Below are 20,984 nucleotides of genomic sequence, written 5' to 3' on the forward strand. Positions count from 1 at the left end.
ACTGTTCGATTTTAGTAAAATCACCTGTCATATAAACCTTAATCTTGTTCATAGATATCTCTAGATAACCCCTTTTCTGAGATATTTATGTGACAACATTGTACATAGGCATAGATGATGAGCATGTATCTTTTTGAATTAGCACTACATAGTAGCACTGAACTAAAAAAAAACAACCTTACAATATGTTGCTTTCCAAGCTTTCCAAGAATATCTAGACAGCACATTGAAAAAGAAATAAAAGAGAATTAAAGAAGAGCGTAGTTTATGCCCTGCGGGTTAAATATCACCTGCGAGAGGATCTCTCAGCTGAGTTTCAGCATGTTCAAATATTAGTGTGTTGTTCAGGCTGCTGTTTGAACACTGCAGGAAGGGAGGCTGGGGTTTGAGCACAAAATCAGAGCAATAATGTTGAAAGAGTAAGACAGATTATGATTGTAGTGTTTTTGTACAGTTTGCAGCTTCACATTACTGGGCATTATGGTGGTTTAATAACCTGTCTGGGATCGAAATAAAACTCTGTGGAAGGCTAGGGTGAGAGTGTAGCCTAAGATTTTTTTTTGTAGCCATATAATGAGAAAATGTTATAAGCAACAAATATAGGCCTATAGAAACTGTACCATTAGCTGTTCCTAATGGTGTGAATTGTGAAAACTTCATGTCCATTTTTGTCTTCTTTTATTCTTTCACTGGCTGTAACTTACATTGTGTCAGATTTTATCATGAAGAATGAACAAATAGAAGGGCACCAATTGTTTTACATTGATTTCCATTAAAAGTTAAGATGTTTTTTTTCTTTGCCATTTTCTATTTTTTGAGAAAAAATATGACCGGTGTACTTTTAATAAATTACTCTCCTGTATTATACAGTGCCGTTTTTTCTGACTTCTTTTTCCCAAGGTGAAGGTGAGAGTGAGTGACAACAGTGACTTATTATTAAGAAGCTGATGAAAGATTTCATCCTTGAAGAGAAGCTGACACATCTGAAAAGGCTGGAAACGAGAGATCTGAGGGATTTCGTAAATGTAACCGAGGCTCATAAATGTATTGAGCGAGCATTTTTCAGCTCTTGCTCATTTGAGATTTGATTGTTCCGCTAATAATGACTTCTATAAATGTTCCGTTTGAAAATGCCTCTTTTCATTGTGATCAAGAAAATAAAACCTGCGTGTGAAAGCAGTGGTGCGGCAGATTGAGGCAGATGCAGACTCTGTTGTTAATGGGGGCCAGGCTTGATTTATTAATGGAAAATAGATGAGCAGAGGTAATGCACATTTATGCTGAGGAATCTCATTGGAAGCCAAACAGCGTGGCTGAGGTTTATTTGATATTTGCCAAGATTCGACTTTAACTCATGCTTGGATCATTAAAATGCATCTCCACTTGCTATAATGCTATTAGGATGGAAGTCCACTTGGCTCTTTTAGGTCTCTGCCCTTTCCTTTAGCCATTAGATTATGCCCTGTGCAACATAGATGTGGTTAATGTGATTAAACTTCTGCTAGCCCCATTATGACCCATTACTGATCAGATATGTTCAGTTCACACGTTATCCGAGGTAGATTTGAATTCCTTGCCCGTGCTATACCAAAAAATACTTTTTTAATAACACGATTAAATGTTATTTTAAGTTTTAATGTTATGGGATTAAGGCTTTGTGTAAAAGAGCATCTGTCGTTCCATAAGTGTAAATGTTGTTAAGGCAAGTACGTATTTAAGTACACTGTTATGTTTGTATTCTACAGCAAAATAAAAGTAAAAACCTTGGGCTGCTGAGGATGAAAGCTGGTGCAAGGGTCAGCTTTCATAAGGGCCAATATGAGCTTATTTGGAGCTTTATTGCTGCAGCTTTCAGTAGCTTTCTATCACAGCACTGCAGCACTTTATTACACACAGAAAAAGCTGCTAATGCTGATGTTCACAGGAACACTCTTTAGTCAGAGTCAGCATTATTTATGTGGTGTTTTCCTGACTGTAGCAGGGATTGAGCAGAGTACTTATTTCACATCCTCCCCGTACAGTGCTGTAATTGGTATGTCAATCCGTATTTCAATGGAGATTCCCAAGCAGGTTTTAATGAAGCTGCAGGGTGGAGTGGCTTAGCTATTAATACACTGTACTCTGATCTGTTTTATTTAATATTATCTTTATTACTACTATTAAATAGATTCACTCTCTTATGACCACAGAAAGCAGTGTTAATAAAAAAAAAAACATTGTAAAATAATGATTTGTTGATTATATTTTTGCATTTTTTACTGGATAGGGGTCGTGGTGGAACGGTGCCGCCTCCTCCCCCTGGCCGTGGAGCTGCAGCCGCCAGGGGAACTGCGGGTACACGCACTACTGTACCCACCACCATGCTGTCCAGAGGGGTGACAGCCTCCCGCACCAGGGGAACACCAGGGACCCCTGGATACAGGGCTCCTCTTCTCCAAGCGACACACGAAAACTACGATGACTATGTAAGTACTTGATTATCCGTGCTGATGTATAATCAGGTTGTTTATGTATTAATAAATTCAGATATTTCAAATTTCCTCCAAAAACTGATTAAATGTTGTTTATGCATTCAAATAAGTCCCATATTTCTCGTCATCTCTTGTGAAAGCTGATTAAATGGTGTTTATCTTGTAATCATATATTCCAATAAGTCCCACGATTCTAAAAACATCTTATGAAAGCTGGTTTGAATTGTGGCGGAACAGCATCCGCTCCGAATCTGACACTTTGATCTCTGCAGCCGAACGAGTCCTTAGGTTACATCAACAGGCGGGCTTATGTACAGAAAAATGCGATAAAAGGCTTCACAAGAGCTAAAGTTATGATACCTCATCTCAAATCCTCTGAGGTAAATGGAAAAACCGCCTGACGTGGCTTTTATGTTTACCAAAGGTTGAATGAACTGGTGGCGATGGAGAACATTCAGACAGATTGAAAATGGTGAAATACAGGGCCATTTCACTTTCCACCTTAAATAGGTGTCATAGTTCACAAGATACAGTAAACACATATAACCACACAGAAATGTAACGGACAGCTTTGTGGCCTGAGAAACTGCAGCATTTACTCTTATCTGTGAAGCAATAACTCTCGGCCCCTCTTTTATTCATATGATGTCAACTGAATAAAATAGCGTGCAGTATGAAACAGGCGAGAGTGTATGGTAAGTGGCGTACAAATGGTGTCTTTTTAGTATATGTGAATGTGACAGTTTGTACCTATACAGTGACAGAATTGAGCTTTCCGGTAAACTAAAAAAAAATCAAGCTGTATATGGAGAAACCCTAATAATCACATGCTTTTTTTCATTAGTTTTCAAAGATGAAAAGTACATATGGAGGCAAAAAGATTATTTCGAGAAATCTCAGCCAAGAGAACATCAAACTCCAGGCTAATGAAAAAAGCAATATTTCATAGAGTCGATCTCCTTCGAGCTTTGGCCTGATGCAGAATCAGTGTGTGCGCTGCGCTGTGGCAGATTGGGCTGTCTGCATGGGGAAATGTAAGAGCACAGGCTCATTACCAAAGTGAATTGAGTTCTGCTGGAGACCCTCCGTACTGCTGGAGAGCCCAAAAGTGTGGACATTTTTCTGCATAATTGGAGCTGGGGAAGGCAGGTAGGGGCAGGCAGACACATATCAGGGGATTAAGGAATGAGAAGTTTTGCCCAGAACAGATTTTTACTACAATTTTCCTCTCTACCTTAAAATTTCCACTGCTCATCTCTCATGCCTGAGCTCAATTTTCTCCATATACTAGACTTCCTACAATGTCCTAACAGCTTTTCTTATGCAATTCTAAAACATGCCGATATTTCATGGAGGCTTCTCTGTACAGGAAGAAGCTTAGGCGATATTGCTCAGTGAGTGTAACATATAGAGAGCGAATTCTGCTGCAGATCAGTATCTTGCAGAAAGAAATTGGATGGCCATGCATATAGTACATGCATGTAGTATTCCTTTAACAGTGTCTGTTGCATTTGTTTTCATAGTCACACAGTGTCAAACGTGACTTATATTTACATCATTGACATTATTGTTATTATATCATATTTTGGTAACATGAGTCCATGGCTAACAGTACTTATGACAGAACAGTAGCTACCACAGTCAGAACTAAGTATTAGTTTTTTGTTATTTGTTAAACTTTTGTAGGTAAGTACTGTTTGATAATGTCTTTAACCAGTTTCAATTACTAATTAGTTGAGACATTACTTAACCATTTAATAATGTTATTTGTGAAGTATTACCCCTTATTTCCCCTTCCTCAAAACCCTTAAAATAACTTTTTGTATTAATTTTAAATGTGCTTGATTCTTTGAGGCATTTTAAATGTTACTTATTATTTTTTACTCAACAAACAAATCCTAAATGAACTAAATTCTTTTCTAATTCACACACAGAAAGGTAACTTAAGGTCTAGACCATAATGTCCAAGACATAATGTCCAAGACATTACGTGGCGGACCACAAAAAAAAACCTCTTTTTCGAAAATGAAGCAGGTAAACCCAGATAGAAAGGAAAAAAAAAATAATAAACACATTGCTCCTCACGTGGGGATCGAACCCGAGTCGTCAGGGTTCGCGGCCCTTTACACTACCGCTGCCCCGGCTAGTGAATTGATATACAACTGAAGAAAAACGCCTTATAACAAGATAGGGAGCCTGAAAACAGGCGGAAAAACAAGAACAGGCGGAAACTAAAGTCTGCCAAAGAAGCGTTTCATTTAATATTTTTTTTTATTATCGTTCATTATAGTTCAAACAACCTCACGGGCCAGATATTTCACGCTTGCGGGCCGCCTATTGCCGACCTCTGGTCTAGACTGTGCAAAAAAAAATAATAATTTATACAAAATTGGCAAATTGGTAGTGTGTTAGATCGCATATATTAAATACAAAGATAACCCACTGAATAAATTGAGCTACAAGATACACATCATGTCTTTTGAAAACTGCTTTAAAAATTAAAGGATAAATCTTTCATATGGGTTAAGACTGTTAAGACTTAACAGGATGTTTAGTACCTTAAAAACATGTAACCCAGTCACATAGATTAATTACCATGCTAAAGTTTCTCCATTAGGACAGCTGTTAGCTGTTAGTGCTTTTCAGGTTTATGGGTGCAGTAGGGCATAAGAAACTAATTTTGAAACAGGCTGCAGTTTGTCTGCAGAGTTCTTGTTGATTGAAGCTCTCTGTCAAGTTGTCAGTTTCTCTCAGGAAATTGATTCTATGACAAAGGCCAATATTGCACCTTTTGGAGTGATCGGATTCATTCCAGAGCACTGCAGCATAGAGTCATACAGAGTATTTTAAGCACTGAGGGAAAACTGTGATTAAATACTCACTATTTTCCATTCATCAGTATCCTCCTAAGAATCCCCTTATATTTGTTCTTTGGGAAGGTCCTAACAATTGCTGCTAATGCATTAAACAATACACTGCCAAGTCCTGGGATAGCAGTATGAAAATGTATCATAAAGAGGCGGCTTGAGAACACCCACACTTGTGTAAATTGTGAGGATTTATCTTGTGAGAGCGAGGTTGAACACTGGCCAGTATGCTCGTAACAAGGCATTGTGAATTATATGATTTGTAATGACTTTTTAAAAAAAAAAAAAACCTCATGTTTTTTTTTTCGTTTTAAAATGTCTAGTTGTGGTCTCAAGTATGAATGAATGCCATGTGAGATTTTTATTTATTTATTTATTTATTTATTTATTTTTGTGGAAAAAAAGTGCTCAGGTGCTTCTATTTAGCCCTGCCTTAGATCACTGAATTAGAGGTCTCTGAAGAATGACAGGTTTGGGCTCTTGCTCATGAATATTCATACATACAAACATATCACCTATGATTGGCTAACAGCACTGCAGCAGAGAACGCCTACCTGCCTTCCCCCCATAGTCAGATTTATAGCTCTAAAACTCAAAGGACAAAATGTTTCAGAGATAAAAATACAGCACTGAGTGCTAGGTAAAGTTAACCCTTAAACTACGTTTAACATCAGACTCGAGCGGCCCCGCGGCCGAGAAATATTATCAATGCCGCGGTGTGAGTGCAAGTAGAGACTGCCCATCGTGACGCCACTCTCCCCGCAGCAGCGCGAATAAGAAACCTTTAACATTCCTCCACCCACAGTGACACATCCCTAGTGGCACATGTATATCAGAAATACATCATAAAAGGCATTATCACCCACAGTGGACAGCGCAGTAAGTGGTAATAGTCATGCCCGGCAGCATCTGGCAGACAAGTGACTCTGGCAGGAAATCCACACTGAATAAAGAAGGACCCACAATCATGTTCTACAGGTCAGTTCAGCACTCTTTAGCAACCATAATTAGTGAATAAGGTCTACTCTTTACAAGTGTGACATGATAAGGCAGAAACAGAATTAAACCCTAAATCTGCTTTTCATGGACACTAATTTCAGTGTATTTCCCTGCACTTAATAACAGTTCCCTGCACTTATAATAGGAGCCGATGGGCATTTGCTACACCTGCCTATTAGCTTCTATTAAAATGTGCTTTGAGTACCAATTATTGTATTCCAATCATAATTATTCTATTATAGGTGGGTTTTAAGCCCAAATTATTGCCCATTATAATCAGTCGTAAGTTAGAGATGCAGAAGACAGAGATTAGGTGAAAAATGTTGGAGAATTCCTTTACGGCTGTGCTGCTGTTACTCATCCAGGCCAGTAGCAGATGAATGCTCGTGAATAAAGTGAGTTTCCAGGCATTGTTGGGCTCTTGTGTTGTTTTGGATTGATGGGACTTGAATCCTGCTAATCACGGCTCTTATGTAGATCAACCCGGCTCTATCACAATACCGCCTCCTCTCACTCTGAGCGCCGCGGCTTTACTCACACTGCGCGAGCGTTTGTTCAGAGTGCTTATCACTCTGCTGTTACAAACACAAATGCCCCTCTCTGTTTGAGCCAGCCCACCCCTCTCTAGCAGATTTAGATTTAGAAGGTTTTAAAGATGGAAGTGCAGTACTCATTATTCTGCATTTGTACGTTCAGATATCAGTTTAATGGTGTGAGAATGAGATCTTGTATATGATTACTGGTACAGGCTATCATCATGCTAGTGGTCAGTGAAAACAGTAATTGAACTAGTTTTATTTATTTTCTAGAGAAAGGAAGGATTAGATAGGGCTGGTCCATGCCACAGTGTAAGGTACCCATTGACTTGTAATACCAGCCAATAATTATATGCTTAAGTGTCTTTATCTACTTTTCTATAAAAAACACTAAGACAAGGGCTCCGAGTGGTCCAGCGGGCTAAGGAGATCACCAGTTCAAATCCTGTTCATGTAACTTGCCATTGGCTACTGGAGCCCTGAGAGAGCACAATTGGCCTTGCTTTCTCTGGGTGGGTAGATGGTGCTCTCACCCCTCATCACTCCAAGGGTGATGTCGCTCAGCACAAGGCATCTGTGAGCTGATGTATATGCACTTTCCTCCAAGCGCACTGTAATGCTATTCAGCAATGCTGCATCAGCAGCAGTTGGAAAAGAGGCGGCGGCTGACTTTACATGTATCGGAGGAGGAAAGAAATAGCCAACGGTAAATATTCTCCTTTGCAATAACAAGAACAATCTAATTTTAATGTCTTTAAATTTGACATTAATACTAGTAATTTGCTATTTAAACTCATCAGGCTGAGTGAAGATTAGCAAGGTGAGGTAAGGAATTTTGTTCATATGAATTGCTATTTGTTCCTAAAAGAAAATAATTTTTCAGACAGATATCTGTTAACATAATTCTCAGGTATTACAAATTAATACTACATTAGTGTTATTATGCACTTTTGTGAGATCTGCCACTGTAGGTATCTGCTCTTTTAAGTACTGAGAATAATATTAATAATAATAATTCTTAAAAAAAATAGGCAGGTGCATAAATTTGGGCTCCCTAGACATGTTATCGATATGAATACCTTTAACACCAATTATTGGATTCTCAAATATCACTGTGTTTATTTGCTATATGATCTGAACAAGCAATGATTTATAAAGAAAAAACATGAAAATTATCAGGGGTGCCCACACTATTTCATACTACTGTGTTTTGGTTGGGAAATTGAGCATTTCTGCAGGATTTCTTTAATCATTTTGTAGTTTAACAAAAATGATTAGGTTATTAATAATATGATACCACAATTTACAACACATGTTGCAACGTTGTAATGGGATTGGTTTAGAGGCATTCTATGAGCATTTTAAAAAGGGTGACCAGATCTTTATATTATTTAGTCTTTTTTTTATCAGTTTTGTCTTTGGTATCTCTTATCAGGAATAACTGCAGTACAATCACATTTAAGGCCATAAGGCTATACTGTAACACTCACTGGCGTGCTGCAGTTATAGGCACGAGGCCAGAAGCAGTGCAGACGCACTGGGCAATCGGCTGTTTGGCCTATAGCTGGCGCTGGCCTTGGGTAGTACACAGAAATCTCCTAATTACACATGCTGAAACATACCCAGTGTGAGCATACACATGACCCTGCTACTCTGGGCAGATTTGAAGTCTCTGAAAAGTTCTGAAAGTTTACAAAAGCTCAACAACCTGTGACATCAAAAATAGATAGTGCTATACATACTTCAGCATAACCGAAATATAACATGCTGCAGTCATATGCACGCGTACAAGGGCCAGTATACCAGCACTGCCCTTTTTAAATTATTTTGTAAATAACTACTATAAATAATGCTCTGTATTTGGTTTCACACTGACCAAAATACAGTTTAGAGCACATAAATATAGAAGTTTGTGTGTTTTTTTAAATTAAGTGATGTAGTTTCTCCACTAGTGTATAAATAATACAAATACCCACTGCAGAAAAGTTTGAACCGACTTCCTTGGTTCACAGACCCTGAAAAGCCTGGTGCATTACAGATCAGGCCTGTGCTTCCACAAACCATACCATGACAGGATTCACTGAGTAGGAACATATTTCTATATTCATATCACGGTTCGTCTTGTTTGTGCTGTGACATGACAGCCTAGTTTGCAGGTAACTTGGCAGTCGGAACGGATGCTATCAAACTGAATTGAAGCAGCAGCTGATTTTGATTTGATGGTTGTTTGTGGAAACTTTCAGTGCTTATAAAATATCAAAAATATCAAAAAATTGCTATGCATATCTTGCCATGCAAAAAGAAATAGCTGGAATAGCCTTACTAGATTTTCTGTAGAATTGTAATGCATTTAAATGAGACATTTGCCAACCTTATCTCATTAAAATCTGCACTCTGCACTCTGTGCATTTGTGCCGGTTAATGTACTTGCATACTTACCATAGTAAAAAAAAAAGGTAAAGCTTGTGGATTTGGAGCTTCCTTGTGTTTTGTAAAAAAATCTAAAAAAAGATTATGATGCCCCTATTGTTATATTGTAACCCTCTGGGGTTGATGAACACACTTGTGCAATAAATGAAATGTTTCTCAATGTTTCTAGTAATATCTTTGCAATAATGCAACACAAAACCATGATTTTGTGCTGCTTTAAGAATCTATAGAGTCTGTGATTTGAATTGCAATCATATTGCAAGTTTGTACAAGACTTACATCCAGAGTTACAAGGCTGTAGCATCTGTTTCTTCCAATGAATAACCATATATCACCTGTTTTCATTTAAAGTGCCTTTATAAAAGAACAACTATTAGTCTACTAAAGAACATTTTATTTCTTTAAAAGAATAACTGATTTCTCCCAGAAGAAGAAATATTTTACATATGGCTTTTAGTTAGAAGAGCTTAATTATACAATTAAGTAAGCCTTTAGTGAGCCTTTTATCTCCTTTAGTGAGTGTCCATTGGTCAGTTTCACTGAACACTAAGAAGATGATAGACAGATGATAAACACAGAGATTCACCACTCAGAGACATAGCGCTTCTCCACTGCGCTGCGTTATTACAAAGATATTAATAGAAGCATTGAGAAACATTGAACTTGACGCACTGGCGTGTTTATCAACCCCAGAGGGCTCCACATTTGAACACATTCAGAAAGGAATTCACATTGCTTTGAGCTTTTTATTGATTTGTTTCATCACAGTAAACAACAAAGGTCTACTGAAGTATGGAGTATTTTACTCTTCTTGTGTTTGCTTGCTGAAAAATAGAGATTTGTTGATTTTATTTTTGCTTTGTTTGATTGTGTTCTTTACCAGCTTCATTTTCACGCTGCATTAAAGATTTAGAGAGCTGTGCTTCTCATTGGCTGCATCCAAAACTGCTTACTACCTTACTAAAAAGTATGTTCGGTATAGCACCCCACACTCAGAAGTGTGCAGAAATGTGTTAATTAATAAAGCACACGTACGCATCCTCGCACAAACAGACTGCGTCGTCTGTTGTGATTGCAGGTTTGGAAAATATTAGGAAAAGGCTCCCCTTGCACTATTTCAAAGGAAAGCACTTCCTACCCCAGTAATTGTTTTTTAACAATAGGCTCGCTTACAGCGCTGAGTTGACATTTCTGAGGTGAACTAATTATGGAAATGGAATTCTCCATGCAGAACTCCCTCCTTTAATAAAACAGATGTACGACATACACCTCAAGAAGATTGTTTAATAATTTCATACTCTCAGAGACAGACTGAATACCAAAAAGCTCCAGGCATCGTTTCTTATTTCAGGCCTGTCTGACTTTTAGAGGCTGTTAATGTCGAAGCAGATGCAATACAGCAAAAAGTTAGCTTTGGTAATTGGCTATGGCCGTGTTTGGCAGACGTTAAAATGGCTGGCAAAGGTCGGCCTGTACACTACGTAGCTCCGCTGAACAGCAGCTGCGTATGCCCACAGTGCGCTGCATTCCCGAATGCTGTTTTTAGATCACTCCTCACTTATGCCATTTTGCATTGTATAATTCTTTATGTAAGTGCTGTAGGACGCTTTTCATGTAGGCTGCTCATGACAGAAAGTAAAGCATGTAAAAAAAAAACGTTCTATATGAAATCACCGCTGAGGTGTCTGCCATTTCCATTTTTAGTGTGTGCTTTTCTCTGGATATGTGCCACCTTCAGATTACTCACAGAAAGTGATAGAAATCAGAAAAGAAGCTCCAATAACTTTCATAACCGGAGACTAAAGTGAATATCATTGGTGTTTGTTTTACAGTCACAGCTCCTGTGTTATTACTAGCGGACAGTGTTATTAGTTTCCTGAAGCCCCCGGCTCAGAAACACATTCATTAACTCCAGCAGGTAAATACTCCTCGTCTGTCATGCAAAGTTGAGGTGTTCATAATTCAGTCACAATACTTTTGAGGTCTATGAATATGCATATGTTTATACATGGACAGATGAGCGAGAGGCATCCTCGGAGATTTCCAATGAGCTAACATCATATAACTTTTTAATTAAAACAGGGCAATCTCTTTCAATTATGACAAAATCAAATTAAAACCCGGCTGCTGGTCACCCACCATAATTGACTTGATTCAATTATGTGTTATTGTTTGCCTAAGGCCCAGACTTTCCATGTCATTTTGCATCCTGTACACCTGAATGATTGCGCCTTGTCTTTATACATTAATGAGCACATGCGTGTTCACATGCTAACAGAAAGGACAAGAAAAAAAATCATCATATCTGAACTATATGGAGGTGACCTACAAATTGAACAGATGTCACATCCACTATATTATGTGTGTATATGTATATATATATATATATATATATATATATATATATATATATATATATATATATATATATATATATATATATATACACATACAGTCATATCAGAATATTATGACCTTCGTCTTGTCCACATTGTCCATTTCATCAGCTCCACTGGCCAAATAGGAGCACTAGTTCTATAATTATAGACTGTATTACATCATTTTCTCTCCATACTTTATAATCCTCCTTTTTTCCTGTTCTTCAATGCTCAGGATCCCACAGGCAGGATAGACCACCAGAGAGCAGCTACTATTTGGGTGGTGGGTCATTCTCAACACTGCAGAGGCACTGATAAGGTGCTTGAGTTTTTAAGCAATAGATTAGGCTGGACACATCCTGGTAGTTGCATCAGTCAGAGCCCACCTGCCTCTTAAAGGAATGGAAAGTAAGATGCTGATTGGTAAATTACACTACACCCATGATTTAATAAGAGAATTAACCCATGCCTTTTGCACTTATCCATGCCTTTCAGCCAAACTAGGCGTACTTTTCCCGTCGTTATGATAGCAATGACACACTGACATGCCTTGAATCAAGCTCTGTGCAGTGTGTGGTCCCGTAAATGTTTGTTTTTATATATCCTCTAGTCTTTCATCAGTGATCACATGATGCTGTTGGCTGATATTTTGTTTGATGTTTGTTCAGCAGTGACACTGAGGTGTTTAAAAACTCCAGCAGCACTGCTGTGTCTGATCCACTCATACCAACACAGCAAACACTAACACACCGCCACCATGTATAATTAGTGAAACTCATTTCTGATGTTATTCATTTTGAAATTCATTAATTAATTAGACAGTAATTGAGTTCTCAGACAGTTATTGTCACTTGATTTTCTCATAGATGTATGAAAGTAGAGTCTGTCCTTGGGTTTTGGTAGATGCACACTTTCATAAGTAATGGTGAAATGGGGTTTTAACAGTGAAGCATTTGAATTATCACTTTTTTCAGGTTTTTGAATAAACCAACCAATGTACTTCTTTAATGGGGTTTTTTGACGTGTGAGTATGATGAATGCATTACATCTTTTCAAAATATTAATTCGTAATGTAAATGTTCTTTTACAAAGGCACATAATTCTAAAATATTTATTTAAAATTGAACAACAAGATATTTTTTTTCTACATAGCCATATTGTGCAGTATTGGCTGCAGGCACAGAATTGCACTGTAATATACATCATTATTTGTAAATTGCTTTGGATAAAAGCGGCCGCAAAATGTAACGTAATGTAATGTAATGTTATAGTAGCACATATCAATGATTAGCGCAATTCAACATAACACCGGTGCTGCTCATCGATGCAGATTGCTGCTTAAAAATTTTCCTTTCCCCCGTTAGAGTAGACACTGCAGTATATATTAATTAGTCATTGTTCAATAAAATGTCTTTTCTCTTCCAAATGATGGCAAACTTTGTGTGCATCACAAATAGCCTTATCAGTTTTTTTACCAGAGTTTTGCATCTGAGATGCATTTAGAAACCTTGCAAGCTGAGGTGCATTTAGAAACCTTAAGAATAAATAGTCTACCCACTGCCAAATATATTCTTTATAAATAAATATAAATGGAATTACCGCAAATAAACAATGTTTTCCTTCTTATTCATAATACTTGAAGTTTATTTTCTATGAATCACAATAGTGTCCTTTGTATGCGGATATTGTGGGAGGAAAAACCTCACTATCCTTACAATTGAATCATAATTGAGCTTGGTTTGCTAAGGGGAAGGAAAACATGTCAAGGGCATTCTCATCCTTGCATTTTCAACCTGAAATGCAAATTAGCAGTAAGCGGAAATGGTAGAGCAAATCCAGCTAAACACAAAAAGAGCCCAGCACCAATAACCAAACACTAGCAATATTTATCAGAGACAAAAGCTTGTGGAAGCGCCATTTCTTTTCCATTCTCTGGTGGGGAGACATTCTGTAGCAGCCTCATATGAGAATCAGTCACTGTCATGGGGGGTGCTGGTTGTCAATTGATAATGGCGAGCAGTATTGAGGGCCTTCGCCTGCCTGCTGTCCTAATTACACTAGCAGAGCTCTCCACCCATGTGTTAACACTTGATTTATTTCCCGTTAGCTTGCTCAATAGGACCACAGTTAATTGGATTTCCAAATGAGTGTTGAAATATACGGATCAGGCATCATTAACTAGAGCCAGCTTTCTTGCTGCACCGCGCCGTGTAAGTCTGTGTTAAGGTCAAAGAGGTGAAAGACTCAGATTCTGTCTACAAGTGGACTTTACAATAGGTGACAATGACCTCATGGCCACGTACATTAATTAGGTTCAATCTGTAAACGGAAACCAACTCAGACAAGCGCTTGATTAATGATGCATTGACTTCTGCCTGCAGCCACTGTGATGCTTCAATCAGCACCTCGATATTTACAAGAGTGTGTTTATCGCCCAGAGGGGAGGTGATATGGCCAACATTGCATTGCTGTATCATTTATTCAATATTTTATTATACACATTAGGGGTGTGCCATATAGTATCGTACAGTAACAGTAATATTAAAATGACAAAAAACGAAATATATATCAAGATAGTAGTGGTATATTAAAAGTCTTGAAAAAAAGTCTTTTATCTTATATTAGTTTAGCTTATATAATTATAATTGTTTGTAGTTTAAATGCATGCATTAAATATCTTTATGCTTTTTTGGAATTTTTATTTTCAAACTGAACTTTACAACAAAGACCCCATTTCCCAGCAGGCTCACTCACTCTTCTGATCACATGACGCCACACCGTTCACACTCGCTTCTGATTGCTCACACCTGCAAATACTACCCTGTTTCCTTTGTTTCCTTGCTGGGTATTGAATCTAGATCTTATACTTAGTGTTTCTTTTGGTAGTTCTACCTTGTTGCCGACTCCTTTTTGTGTTTTTTGACCACTCTCTTTTTACATTACATTACATTACATTACATTTGGCAGACGCTTTTGTCCAAAGCGACTTACAATAGTCAAGTACAATGTAAAATAAGTTTCAAGGTAAAACATCTCTTTCCTTGCCTTTTTACTGCTTGTTTACAGTTGCTGACCCTTTTTGCCTTGCCCTTTGCCTGTTTTGATTTACTGTGTATGACCCTTTTGCCTGTGCACCCTGGTTTGTATGTAAGTCAAAAAATTTGATTAATACATTTTATGTAAAGTACCTGCGAGTCTACCTTTACGTTTGGCTGCATGACAACCTTGTCATATGGTGAAAAATACCCGCAATATGGTGACATCATTTTGCACACCTCTAGTACACCCCTAGTTGATCACACCAGCAAAATAGCACTGCCTCGTTTAAAAAAAGAAAATAAATAAAAGAGAACACTCTGACTTTCTTTTTACATTCAAAATTTGGGAAAATAAATTGCATGCAAACATATTCAGACAAGCTCCGCTCTGTAGTCAGAAACCAGTGATGAAGAGCTTGAGTGGTTCTCAAACCAGTCCTCCGGCCCCCTGACGGTCCACATTTATCCTTATATTGGGAGTTGAGAGTGAGAAAAAGGTCTTGAGGCCCTGTTTGAGAACCACTGAGGTGGAGAGAGGATGGCTAACCTGAAGTGGGCTTGAAACTGAATGAGCTTCAGTGTCTAACTGTAGGCAGCACACACACCTTAATCCATTTTATAACTATATGCTGTTAATCAAGCATATGATTATATTTTATTTTAGTTTTGAGGAGTTAGGAATTTAGATACGTTTCTGGTGAGAATTTGTAATTGTTTTCATTTTGTGTTTTCATTTTTACCGTTAATCTTACTGTATTTTACGGAGTGTAAGGCGCCCTTTAACTATCAATGAATGTGTATTTTCTGGTCTATTTTAATACATAATGCGCACCAGACTATGAGGCGCATTTTAAGCGACAGTAGTAAGGAACAAGGGTGTCACCATGTTTCTCTTCTAATTCAACTGGTCTCGTCACTGGGGAAGCACCTAAATAAACAAAACTTTTCTTTACAAAATTACTTCAAATTCAAACGAGTGCAGAATGTTAATCTACAGTAAGTTTATTTACAGTAAGTTTAGATTTCCAGTATTTTAGTGGGGATAGCAGCAGCGCTAGTCCGCCCGATAGCGCTAGACAGAGGAACCCTAAGTGTTCCGGTAACCCAGGGTCCCATCTGCTAGCAGTTCGTCCTACATAGCTTGTTTTAACACGGTAAACACACAGACTACAGTTGGATATTCCCACCTCTGAACATCGGAAGAGCTAGCATTTGGATTGAACTGCCCCTTAATACCTGATTGGTGGAATTGATACATAAGGCGCACTGGCGATTTTTGGGATACAGTAGTATTTTAAACCCTAGTATCTGTACTTCTACCTGAGTAATGAATGTCAATATGTTTGACTCTTTTGAAAGCCGTCATAATAGTTCTCCTTATACAGGGCACTACTTGGGTCACATCAGTATTACTTCTACACACCAATAATGTATTATACATCCAAAGAACACTGTCTACCCTATGACTGAAGCACACACAGCCCTTTGTGTATTATTTAACATATACGTGATCTTCATAGTGTGCTATATTGGAAATGTGGTGCCATTTCAGACTTTCTCATAAATGTTAGCTAGCTTAGACCTCCTGTGATCTTAAGCTTTAAAACATGTTGATCATTCTCTCAGCCTTTAATTAGGCAAGAGGCCATAATGATGACGTATAACAGTAATATAATATGTATCTTCATCTTGTCTCTTCTCACTACCGGCATCTTGTCTTTTATCTGTGGTTAATGGAGCTTCAAAGCAATTCCATACAACTTTAGAAATGAAATGTCCTGTTTATCTGGCACTCACTTTCAGGCCTGATAATTCATGTTGCCTTGCCATCAGCACACTGGCCAATGTCTAACTTCACTGACACAATAAAACCTCAGAACTTATACTTATATACTTATACAAATGTGGATGTTCCCAAGTAACACTCATGATTAATTTAAAGATTGCTTTAGCTTACGTTTTCACAGCTTGTCAGTGTCAAAATACTTCGCTCTAGTTTAATGACCTCTTCTCTTAAATGCATTAGATTTATCTGTCCCTTACAGAATAAGGAGTCTTACACTCTTTACAAAAATGCTAATAAGAGGTCTTTAAATAATGCCATAGAACATGTGTGTAGAACCTTTTTTAATGTTTAAAGATTGATATAAAGGTTCTTTAAAGAATTCACACTCCACATTCACATCTTCTAATGCATCATCTTTATGATCATTTTTATGAGTATATACAGCTTGTTTAGTTTGTGTTTAGGAAAAAGCTGCACCGCTGTATGTGATCTACACCAGAGTTTTGAGAATTGTCAGTGTTAGCCAGTATAACACTATGCGTTCTTATTGAGCGGTTTCAGCTGTTTTTTTTTTTTTTATTTCAGCCATGTTTTTTCAGAGAGCATTTCCAATCTTGTTCAAGTCAGTGCACTTTGACAGAATTGTTTATTTGATGTAATGAAAGCATGTAATTTCAACAAATTCTGCATGGAGGTCAAAAAAGTCCACTCGAAGACGTGCGCCTGAAGTCCATGATATTGACTTTGCTCAGAGTGCTTCATATTGTCAAATTGATTAGATTGCACTGAGAAAAAAAAGCAGTCACTTTATGTCGGTGAAGTGATCCTCCTAAATGAGTATGTCAAAACACTAGTGCTCTGTGTTCTGCTGAAGAAGACCTCTTTTAAGGGGTGTAGGTATAAGCGTGATTGACACATCCACAAATAAGACTTAAACTCGCTGCTGCCGTTTCGCTACTTTGCTGTTAAAATGTGCAGCGCTAACAAAATGGATCCATTAGAATGAGAGCGCAGGTCGGCGACCCTTTCATTATGAGGGAAAGCTAATAGAGCAATGTTTCTGTGTTAGATCACTTAAACAACTTAATCCCTGACATAATCCTTAACTTTAATTTAGTTTAATCCATGTTCACACTCATAAAACCACGGCCGAGCCCAGAGGGGAATTTAAATGTTGTTAAGGGAAAAGACAGGGCCCTCAATTGCTCTCTTTGCCAGCCAAGGTCTTCCCAACAGATTAGACCTAATCAAAAGAGGCACGAATTTTCTGCTAATCTCTGAATTATGAAAGCACCGAGTGCAGCGTAGGTTATGACACAGTTAAAGCCTGTCGCACTCCCAGCCAGCGAAAGAAAATTATTCTTGTCAATGTAATCCATAGTGAAGTAATTGCATTTCTGAAACATACCCTTTTTCTGAGAGTTTCGCCGCTTAACCTCACTCGCAGAGAAACATTAAACCGATGACATGAAAGCTCACATTTACCAGACAAGCATGCGCCGAGGAGCACACAGTGTTTGACATTTTAGTATAGCATTTGTCGGTGCGAGTTTATGCTTCTTTTCTCTTTTTCTTTTTTTTTGAAGTTAGCGTAATTGAAATGCGGCCTGTGTTGCGGCGTGGCAGGTTTCAGAGTCAGCAGAAGGATTAATCCAGAGCAAGATGATGGATATAAAAGAAAGCTTTGAACATCTGATGCCTTTACCATCAGATGTTTAGAGTAAGGTAAGACGATAAGAGCATGCCTTTACCTTTAGAGGGAAAAAAAAGAGAAGGAGAAAGGGAGGGATGGTTGTGACAAGAAAAAGAGCTCCAAAAATAAATGCAGCAGTGACAGCACAGGATTAAATGCACTTTCAAAGCAGCCCAGCAGCTCGACTGGGAGCCAGAGTGTGCCATGTATTCCTCTCAGCAGGAACAGCACCACCCGCCTCGCTTATTCATTACACCTGCTAGGTCTGGCTTTACGTTCAGGCTTTACGCAATTATAAATGTTGGCCTTATGCCTCGTGAATAATTAGCTGAAGTTCAGACTGGTGCTGCAAACACGCTCCTGAGAGGCTAGACATAAATACCAGCACAAGAAATGAGACGGTGCCTCAGCCCTTTATTCACAATGTGTTACATTAACATCAGCTCCACTTGAGAGGAGCATGACTTCCTCTGAAGTTGTTTCATCACGTTGGGATTCGCTAAAACGCTGTTGACCTTCACAGACATGAAACATGAGTGTAAATGGTGTTGAATACAGTACTACTACTAAAAAAAGTAAAGGTGCTACAGGAAGTTCTTGGGTGATGCCATAGAAACATATTTTTGGTATTTAAAAGATTTACAAGCATACTTTGAAAAGGAAAAATCATTCATTGAACCTCCATTGAAGTTCATGGTTTTCTGATTAAATTTGTCATAAATGTAATCTGATCTTCATCCAAGTCATCCAAGTGTATTGACAAATATAATGTGCCTGAAATAATAATACAAAGTAAAAAATATGGTATAATACAGGTTTCTTTGAACACAATCATTCAACAATTATAATGATAGTGGAAGAATCTTAAGTGTACGGCTATTTTCAACTCAATCTGTAGCATATCTATAGGGTTGATTCCTGGGCTCTGTCTTTCCTGGGCCATACAAAAGGTGGATTTTGTATTTTCTTATAACAATCTGCAGTGTATTGTCTCATTGTCCTGTTGCATCACCCAACTTTTATAAAGTTTTGGTACATATTTTGTAAATAATTATCTTCCAAATTTTATTTTTAACTGCCAAGTCTTTGACCAATCTGGCAAAGAGCAGTCACATGACTGGTAAAGTTAGACTGAGTGAAAGCTAGTTCTATCATAACTAAATAATCTTGTAATATTAATCCTATTTTCTCCCTAATATGCATTGCCAATTACCCAACCCACTCATTAGAACCCCCCCTTTAACTAGTGATGCCCCAACACCAGGAGGGTGAAGACTAGCACATGCCTCCTCTGACGCATGTGAAGTCAGCCACCGCCTCTTTTTTGAACTGCTGCTGATGTAGAATTGACGACTAGCATCATCACAGCACACTAAAAGGAAAGTGCAACGACTCAGTTCCGATACATCAACTCACAGATGCCTTGTGCTGTTCAACATTACCCTTTGGAGGGATGTGGGGAGAGAGAGCGCCATCTACCCACCCAGACAGAGAGCAAGAGACCAATTGTGCTCTCTCAGGGCTCTGACAGGGCTCCGATGGCAAGCTACATGAACGGGATTCGAATTGACAATCTCTCGACCATAGTGGAAGTGCTTGGCCCACTGGACAAAATACATGTTTAGCCCTGTCAGTCACTTTAACAGTCTATATCAGTTATTGTGATGTAATTCTTTATATTCTAAATGCTCAATTCAAATTCCATATGGGCCACCAATCATTTTGTGGTGAGTTACTGTAAGTGCACTGCGATTTGCAAAAAGTTATTAGCCCCCTGTTTCTGTGGTAATTGCTCACTAGCACCTTTATTTTTAAGAGTGTATGGACATCTCTAGAGTGTTAGGAAAGGGAGTTTGCAGAAATCCCAGAATCCTCGGGAGATGAGGAGTGGTTTGAATATGACTGCATTTGAACACACATCAGAATCTCTCCAGATGAAAAACTACTGTACCTGTATTCTCTGATAACACTCACACACCATCACTTTTGTGCCACTGTGAGCTTTGAGTGAAAGCTCCTACTGCCAGACTGCCTGTTGTGCATTTGAGCATTCTTTGAAAAAGATTAGAAATTGGGTGGCAGATTTTTTTTTTTTTTTTGCACAAATGCGAACTCTTAAAATGCCTCCTATTACCTGCTTATTTCCTGGATTGGAAATGCAATTCCTGTGGATATTCTTTCTTATCTAAGTGGACATTTCTGTTCCTAGGTGCCATTCAGATAGCAGGGTGCTCCACATGACTCTTGATGAATTCAGCTTCATTAGGATTAGTTTATTTCACACTTAGAGCGTGTATTTATTTAATATATATTTTAAAAGGTATAAAGATATATAAAATGAGTGGTACTGGTTCATAGATGAACAATGGTCATATTTTACTAAAACATTTATGAACAACACTTATTATTTAACCAATAAAAATGGTAACTAGGTTAATGACAGCAGGATGACAGCAGTGTGCAGCAGGATTAAATTACCAGGACATTAGTATATACTGTAGCAATGGTAAATTGCTGTTTAAGAATCAGGCATGTATCGTCACTGTCCAATGAAAAACAAGTATCTCGGTTTTTGACTATTTTTAGTTTACTACAATATTTGAGTGCACAAAATCTTCTATATACTGTGTCAAATTTTCATGATTAAAGAATCAATAGAAATGCTCCAAAATTACCACAAATAAACTCTATTCTACTCTTTACACTGACTTTTATTGAAAGTTACAAAGGTCTATCATTCTCCTGTAAATTTGCTGTTTTGGAGATTTATGTTTCTCATTGGAAAG

At 37.9% G+C, this 20,984-nt stretch overlaps 1 protein-coding gene across 8 annotated transcripts in view; it reads left to right on the top strand.

The window, feature by feature from the left end:
- khdrbs2 (KH domain containing, RNA binding, signal transduction associated 2) overlaps positions 1 to 20,984 on the top strand; it is a 132,322-nt gene that overhangs the window by 85,772 nt on the left and 25,566 nt on the right. For all 8 annotated transcript variants that reach the window (XR_007440038.1, XM_049481597.1, XM_049481596.1 and 5 more), the window contains one exon: positions 2,267 to 2,465. Coding sequence is in view for 7 of the 8 variants with exons in the window: in XM_049481597.1 (XP_049337554.1) it covers positions 2,267 to 2,465 (199 nt within the window). In the remaining variant the exon portion in view is untranslated. The remainder of the gene's footprint in view (positions 1 to 2,266; positions 2,466 to 20,984) is intronic.

The sequence above is a fragment of the Astyanax mexicanus genome, chromosome 7, assembly GCF_023375975.1.
Source record: "Astyanax mexicanus isolate ESR-SI-001 chromosome 7, AstMex3_surface, whole genome shotgun sequence".
Classification (NCBI taxonomy): Eukaryota; Metazoa; Chordata; class Actinopteri; order Characiformes; family Acestrorhamphidae; genus Astyanax; species Astyanax mexicanus.